Raw genomic sequence first — 8,568 nt, forward strand, 5'->3', positions numbered from 1 at the left:
CATTAATTTTTTATTAATAAATTTACCTCATTAATCGTTCATGGTTAACCTATATTTACTGTAGTACTAGCTATGATCTTTTTTATTCGTCATTTGTTAGTGTAAAATTCAACTATCCAGCAGACAAATAAATAAAAATGGAGGGAGTATCATATAAGCTAACCATAACTAATTAGAAATAGATTTATCACATTAATAATTCATCGCTTATTCAATTAGTTTATGTTTGGTCTTTTTAGCTAGTATGTAAATATAGTGTTTAATTTTAGGCGATTGAATCAAAACGGGCCCGTTTAAGCTGCAAGTGCAAATGTATGGCCGTGGGCCGTTTTAGGTAGAATGACAACGAAACGATGATGTGGGTTCGTAAAAAACGTGAAAAATATTAAAAAAATGGAGATGCGGGGTATCGATCCCCGTACCTCTCGCATGCTAAGCGAGCGTTCTACCATCTGAACTACATCCCCAGCTGTGTTTGGTTAAATTATCTACTTTATTTAAGTATGCATTTGCGAAGTTTTAAGTAGAGAATTTGAAATGCACTAAGTGACTTCTCCCTTCAGTGGTCAGCCGGCAGTCGAGGAGCAAAACAGATCCCAAGTGCTGCCGGCGAGCCAGCCGGCCTCCAGCTTGTAGCGACCGTTCGTGACGTCGATGGGTGACTTCGTGGGCCACGTGCTGCCGGGCACGCTGCTGCTGGCGGTGGGCCTGTGGCGGGTGTGGGCGTCAGTGGCGCGCTTCGCGGCCGACCCGGCGGCGTTCCGCGTCCGCGCCTGGAACCCCGTCCCGGCGGCGGGGCCGCGGCTGCTGGAGCTGCACGTGGTGGCCGGCGGCGCGTTCCTGGACATGTGCGTGGAGCTCTACTACGCCAACCCGCTCCGCGTCCTCACCGGCGGCGGGGTCGACCCGGGCCACCTCGGCGGCCTCGAGCACGCCAGCATGCTCCTCATGTTCTTCCTCTTCGGCGCGCTCGCCCTCGTCTCCGAGAAGACCAGGTCGGTCCGTGTAATGCTAATGCCCGCCTCCATTGTCTCAACATGAGCTCGATCGACGCGATCAAGGTTCAATTTTGGTTCTTTCTAAAACAAAAAGAGCATACTTTAGTACTAGTAATATCGCAATGGCGTCGGACGGGATGGCCGCAGGTACCTGCCTTTATCGGACGGCGCGCTGAGCCTGGTGTTCGCGAGCGCATTCACGGCGGAGTTCCTGCTCTTCTACTTCCACTCCACCACGCACGCGGGGCTGGAGGGCTACTACCACCGCCTCCTCCTCGCCGTCCTCGCCCTCTGCATCGCCGCGCTCGTCGCCGGCGCGCTCCTTCCCGCCAGCTTCCCCGCCGACCTCGGCGCCGGCGTCCTCATCGCCGTCCAGGGCCTGTGGTTCTACCAGGCCGCGCTCGCGCTGTACGGCCCCATGCTCCCCGCGGGCTGCGTCCGCCACTTCGACTCCCCTCACTCCGACGCCCGCATCGAGTGCCACGGCGGCACCGCGCAGGAGCGCGCCGAGCAGCTGGCCAACTTCCAGCTGTTCGGGCTCGTGTTCCTCGCGTTCGTCTACGCGCTCGGGTGCTACGCCGTGGCCGCGGCAAGGTATGGGAATAACCTGGAGCTGACGACGGTCCATCACACACATGTCGCTGCGACTGCCATGTAGAAGGAGAACAAAGTTCACGATCTAGTGGCCACGGATCTCTTTTTTTCTTGTTCGGTTCAGAGTACGTAGGGCAGGCGAGTACATGAATGGCTGGGCTGTTCAAAAGAAGCTCGAGTGTGATCTTACCTACCACATGGACCTGTCACTGTAAAATGTCAAGTTCGTGCAAAGGCTGATTGAGGGGGTGTTTGGTTTCTAGGGACTAATATTTAGTCCCTTCATTTTATTCATTTTTAGTCTATAAATTGCTAAATATAGAAACTAAAATAAAGTTATAGTTTCTATATTTGACAATTTTTGAACTAAAATGGAATAAAATGTAGGGACTAAACATTAGTCCCTAGAAACCAAACACCCCCTGAATTAATGGAATCGCCGGGTGGCTCTCATTGGGCGTTGAGAAAATCGCTGAATTGGACTGCTTCCCAAATTCACTGTTCTTTATACTCTGCTCCCAAATGTCCGTTTGCTCCCAAATGGGATTTTATATCTCTACTTTATGCATCTATACTGTGTTAACTTGGTTGTATACTCTATCTTTCTAGCGCAGTTAGGCTGGTTCGAGTGCGTCATCTCTTTCTCGTCCATGCCACGTCAGCTCTCGGCTCCACTCTCACCCCTGCCGCTCTAGTGTAACTTTCGACTCCACTCTCACCCATGCCGCTCTAGTGCAGCAGGCTATAGCCTTAGCTTATAGGCACATCACCTTTTCTATTCAAAATTAAGTAATTCACACACATTTATTTCAACGACCTTTTCTATTTCAAAATTAATTAATTCACACACGTTTATTCCAACGCTAAAAAATCGTACAACATATTTTTATTGAATTCAAAATACAAGTGCATAATAATTAAAAGAAAAGTACATGTCAATTAAAAGTACATAATAATTAATAGAAAATTACATAAATCTAATGATTATTACATCCGCATACATGCTTAACCAAATCATGTTGGAGTTGTGTATACATCGATGTATCCATCAAGACTTAGGATGATTCATCAAGTGAAGATGAATCCCAACACAAGAGATACAACCACAATCGTTCAACACCATGCTCTTCTCACAAGTTGTCACACCCGGATTTCGGGGCACCAAGACCCGGACGCGAATATAATCACCAGGTGTGCTGGGACCAAGTCTCACACATATGATGAATCATGGCACATGATCGAATGTCACATCTTTACTATATAATAGGAGTTCTGTACAAAATAAATAATTACATTATAAGGAGACAACGGTCCAGCAACCCAAAGTTGACTGGGAGACGACGACCTAGACCTCTCACGAACTCGTCACAGCATCCTTCATGCGCCTCATCCTGTGGTACCTGTTCTTGACCTGTGGGGGGGTGTGAGACAGCAAGAGTGAGCTCACATACGTTCATCGCTCAACAAGTTGTGGGGAATAATGTGCATGAACTCGCCAAAGGTGGGAGCTCACGTGAAGTGTAAGGCTTACCAAAGAGGATGGTTAGAGCTGAGCATTGCTTTTAAAGTTGGTCAAAATTTTATTAGCAGTTACTAAGTATAAGTAAATACCAACCCAATTAAGTAGTAGAACAAAAGTAACAATCTCACCTGCGATGCAATGCATATGACAAATTGAGTTTAAGTTCCATAATTTAATCATGTGAGTGTCCGAGCCGCTCATGACCGTGAGCACGGCTAGTATACCAGTTTTACACTCTGCAGAGGTTGCGCATCTTTACCCACAAGTCGTGTTACCCATTTGCCACGGAGTTGATCAGACTCCATACACCTCTACCGAGGAAGCGAGGCAGGGTACGACTACGAGGCCTTTACAAAGTTCCACTAGCTTCAGACTACCCGCTACAGTTTATAGGAAGCTCCAGTGCAGGATTCTTGTCTGACCGCCATCGCAGCAAAATCAACCCAAGGACCTCCCTACACTGACCACTCCCCTACTGCCCTTGCCCCTTTCGGGTAAGGTAGCCCTCCACTAGCTTTCCTAGTTAATCAGCCAAGGGCGTCCCATTAAACCCTTGTGGTAGCACTGTTTTCCCGGGTGGTTCTCCATGTTCCAATTAACATAATGATCTTATCATGAATAGTAAATAACAACTGATAATAAAAGTATAATCATGAATAAAATGTATCTCCATACCCATAACCACATAAAGCAATAGCAGGTACTACCCAGAAAGTTCAGTGGTAAACAAGGTATAAAGATAGACAAACTAGGGTATCCTATTGGGTCCCATCAAAATTAACCTATGCAGATCATTATGATTAATTAGAACATGAGTGGGTAAAAAGAAGTGATCAAGGGCACAACTTGCCTGGGACTTGAGATTCCAGGTACCAACTTGCTCTTCAGATGACACATGTCCTCACTGCTAAACGTAGTAATAGAGACAAACAGTGTATAGGCAAAATTAACATTACACCAAACATATATGCAAAATACATATTAATAATATACATATTAAAATAAGATCACAGGAACATGAATTATTAATTTTGGAGTTATAGATTTTAAGTTATGAATTTTCTAATGTTTTATGTGCTTAATACAAGATTAAGTGCTAGATAAATTTTAAATCATCTTTCATGCTAAAACAGAGACACTAATGGTAGAGGGTAATATTACAAAATTATAGGAACTGGAATGGACCAATTTGGAGTTCATATGGAGTTTCTATGAATTATACAAATTCTAGGTATTGTTTTTATTTTAAAAACTTATTTTTCTAATTTAATAACCCCACTGGACTGGGCCTCAATAACAGAAAACAGCAGGGGCTACGGTGAAAATGTTTCTAAGACTCAGACTGACACTGCTGTGGACTGCGGGTTGTTTTCTACATAGTTCAGGGGTTCTTTAGCAAAGTGCACCCGCGAAGGGGTATTGGTGAATCCAGGCCGTCCGATCTAGGATGGACGTGCCAGATTAAATCGGTGACATCGCGAAACGGTACGTGATCACGACCACATATCTACAGATCGACGGCCGCGATCAACAGCAACCTAAATCTAACCCAATCCCCACGATTCTGAATCTACGGCTCAGATCGAACGCGTTCGAATCGGTATTCCCAGGTCTAATCCCGATCGCCCGTGCGCGATCCGACGGTGGAGGGGCGTCGTCCCCGCCTGACCACCCAGCGCAGCGGCGCGCAAGGCCAGCGCGGCGGCGGCCATGGCCGGAATGCCAACAGTGTTCCCTGGTACCCGATCCCCTCGTATCCCGGATGCAAAACGAAATTGGGAAGGTAGCGAACTTGGGACATGTGTTCTCACCACGATTCCGGTCGTCTCCAGGTCCGCCCACGACGCTCTGCGGATTTGCAATGGCGGCGTCGAATTCCCGGCGCCACAGTCGGGGATTCCGCCCGGCTTCACGCCCACACCGTCCCGGATACCCGCGTCTTCACCCGGTTCCGCACACGAGTCAGATCGACGGTCCGCCGAGGATGTCCAAGTCGCGGCGCTCCCTCACCGCACTGCACTCCGACGATGTTTTTCTCGCCACGTCGAGGTACTACTTATGGCGGCGCAGGAGGGTTGAGAAGGAGGCGAGGTCTGACGCGATTTTATACTCCGGTTGGTCTAGTCAGCGGCGGTTTTGCGGAGCTCGAGCAGGTCCGCCTATGTCGCGCCCGCGCTCCAACCGGGAGGTTGTTGGCGATCCTGCACGGTTTGGGCCCACCGGTCGGCGAGAAGGACATCGCGCGCGCGAGGGGCTGAGTAAATGGCCAGTGGGGCCCACTTGCCAGCGTGACAGCGCGCGCTGGGAAAGGGGTCTTGGGCCGCGCGTGTGCAGGGAAATGGATGGGCCGGATAGGAGACTGGGCCCAGCGCCCTTTTCAAATTCCTATTTTCTTTTCCTTTTTATTTTCTGCTCCTTTTCTTTTCAATTTTATTTCCAAATCAAATTTCAATTCCACTTTAAACTCAAAATGTGTAGCCAATTCATCTTCACATTAAATGTTCAGTTTGAACATAGTATGTGATTATTTATTTATTTATAAATTCTATTTTGTTTTGTATAGTATTTCTCTTTCTATATTATTTCCAATTCTCCCAATTTGCACTTTTGGGTTAAATCAAAATTCTCAACCTATTATTATATTTTTACCCATATTACTATTTTATTAAATGCGCAAACACACTAAACTCCAGCATGATGCAGGGGTTACTTATGTTTTATTAGAGAATTATTCACTTTAGATATGCTCCTTAATGATTCTCATGAAATAGAAGGCAATACACATAAAGTTTTATCCCTTTTTTTTATATTCCAAAAGTTGGGTATTACAAATCCTACCCCCCTTAAAAATAATCTCGTCCTCGAGATTTGTAAGAAAAGGGATATAATAGGTTTGGTCTAGAATTTTAGTTTCTCATTTGGTTTTGGGAATCAAAGTTTTGTTCAAGTTTTTTTTAACAGTTAGTAGATGATATGAATATTGTATGTCTAGATATTCATTAGGTCAGGTACGGTTATGGCAAGTAGAGGTTGTGGCAAGGGTATAATAAGGAAAGACTTCATCCTAAACTATGGATCTTGATTCCGCTGGCGATTCAACTTGATCTTTGAAGTCTTGAGTTGATGCTTATCCTTCTTTGACATGGTTGGTCTTCTTTGGCCTTTATTTCTTGGAGTTGTCATCCGAGTTAAGGACATATGGCTAGGACATATGTGAGTAGGATGGATTGTATGGTGTAGGTAGGTTAGAATCTCTTGCTAGGTTAAAATTGTAGGGTTATGCAACTATTGGATGGTTAAGGTAGTTGCATATGGCCAAGTCGATCTGTCATTCTTAATTTAGTGCAGGGTGAACTAAGTTAAGACCCGTTCTATAGGAGTAAAGTCTAATCTATTTCATCAGTATTATCTAACATGTTTGATAAGTCACTTTAGATTAGATCAGATCTAGGTTAGATTGGTGTGACTAGTTTGACTAGATAAGATCTTATTTATTTTAGGCTAGATCATGGTTGTTACACTAGCGTGGGATAAATATGCTTATTGGGGTAAGATGAATCCATAAGGATAAGGTAGAATCTTTTGAGGTCAGATAGATCTATTAGGATAAGATAAATCTTTTCAAGATAAGATGAGAATCTATTTTTTTTAGGATAAGATGGATCTATGAGTGTAGGATAGACTTTTTCAAGATAAGATGAATTTTGCTAGGCTAGATTCTTTGATGAGGGATAACCTAGTTCATTTAGATATTTTTATAACCGTTTTTTTCTATATGTATATGCAGATGTGATTGTGGACATTACTCCACAACTAATCACACTCAATCAAAGATCCAAATCAAACAAGTATCATAAGAACAAACATTCAAGCATACAAATACCTATAAAAATAGTTTTGTTTTTGTTCCTAAGAGTAGGTCTCCTATTCCTAAAGTCACTGTAGGCACATGATTTCAAAGTGTGAAATCCACATTTGTCTTTAGAATGAAAAGGTAAGAATAATCAGAGTAAAGCGGAAATAGATGAGAAAAGATTAAGAAAAGTTTAGAAAAGAATCAGAGTAGCAAGGGTAAGTAAAGAATGGTTGTCCGGTTCTATCTAGGTTTCGTCCTACAGTCAACATTCCTCTGATACCACTTCTGTCACACCCGGATTTCGGGGCACCAAGACCCGGGCGCGAACATAATCACCAGGTGTGCTGGGACCAAGTCTCACACATATGATGAATCATGGCACATGATCGAATGTCACATCTTTACTATATAATAGGAGTTCTGTACAAAATAAATAATTACATTATAAGGAGACAACGGTCCAGCAACCCAAAGTTGACTCGGAGACGATGACCTAGACCTCTCACGAACTCGTCACAGCATCCTTCATGCGCCTCATCCTGTGGTACCTGTTCTTGACCTGTGGGGGGGGTGTGAGACAGCAAGAGTGAGCTCACATACGTTCATCGCTCAACAAGTTGTGGGGAATAATGTGCATGAACTCGCCAAAGGTGGGAGCTCACGTGAAGTGTAAGGCTTACCAAAGAGGATGGTTAGAGCTGAGCATTGCTTTTAAAGTTGGTCAAAATTTTATTAGCAGTTACTAAGTATAAGTAAATACCAACCCAATTAAGTAGTAGAACAAAAGTAACAATCTCACCTGCGATGCAATGCATATGTCAAATTGAGTTTAAGTTCCATAATTTAATCACGTGAGTGTCCGAGCCGCTCATGACCGTGAGCACGGCTAGTATACCAGTTTTACACTCTGCAGAGGTTGCGCATCTTTACCCACAAGTCGTGTTACCCATTTGCCACGGAGTTGATCAGACTCCATACACCTCTACCGAGGAAGCGAGGCAGGGTACCACTACGAGGCCTTTACAAAGTTCCACTAGCTTCATACTACCCGCTACAGTTTATAGGAAGCTCCAGTGCAGGGTTCTTGTCTGACTGCCATCGCAGCAAAATCAACCCAAGGACCTCCCTACACTGACCACTCCCCTACTGCCCTTGCCCCTTTCGGGTAAGGTAGCCCTCCACTAGCTTTCCTAGTTAATCAGCCAAGGGCGTCCCATTAAACCCTTGTGGTAGCACTGTTTTCCCGGGTGGTTCTCCATGTTCCAATTAACATAATGATCTTATCATGAATAGTAAATAACAACTGATAATAAAAGTATAATCATGAATAAAATGTATCTCTATACCCATAACCACATAAAGCAATAGCAGGTACTACCCAGAAAGTTCAGTGGTAAACAAGGTATAAAGATAGACAAACTAGGGTATCCTATTGGGTCCCATCAAAATTAACCTATGCAGATCATTATGATTAATTAGAACATGAGTGGGTAAAAAGAAGTGATCAAGGGCACAACTTGCCTGGGACTTGAGATTCCAGGTACCAACTTGCTCTTCAGATGACACATGTCCTCACTACTAAACGTAGTAATAGAGAC

At 44.5% G+C, this 8,568-nt stretch overlaps 1 protein-coding gene and 1 non-coding gene across 2 annotated transcripts; one reads left to right on the forward strand and one right to left on the reverse strand.

The window, feature by feature from the left end:
- Positions 1–346: 346 nt before the first annotated feature.
- On the forward strand, positions 347–2,061 carry LOC103652782 (transmembrane protein 45A). Its single transcript, XM_008679747.4, has 2 exons — positions 347–995; positions 1,146–2,061. The coding sequence occupies exons 1-2, from the start codon at positions 655–657 to the stop codon at positions 1,654–1,656; spliced, it is 852 nt and encodes a 283-aa protein (XP_008677969.2). The 5' UTR covers positions 347–654; the 3' UTR covers positions 1,657–2,061.
- Positions 395–467, reverse strand: TRNAA-AGC (transfer RNA alanine (anticodon AGC)). Its single transcript has one exon. It is a non-coding gene; the product is annotated as a tRNA-Ala (tRNA).
- Positions 2,062–8,568: the final 6,507 nt, after the last annotated feature.

Source organism: Zea mays, chromosome 4 (assembly GCF_902167145.1).
Source record: "Zea mays cultivar B73 chromosome 4, Zm-B73-REFERENCE-NAM-5.0, whole genome shotgun sequence".
Lineage (NCBI taxonomy): Eukaryota > Viridiplantae > Streptophyta > Magnoliopsida > Poales > Poaceae > Zea > Zea mays.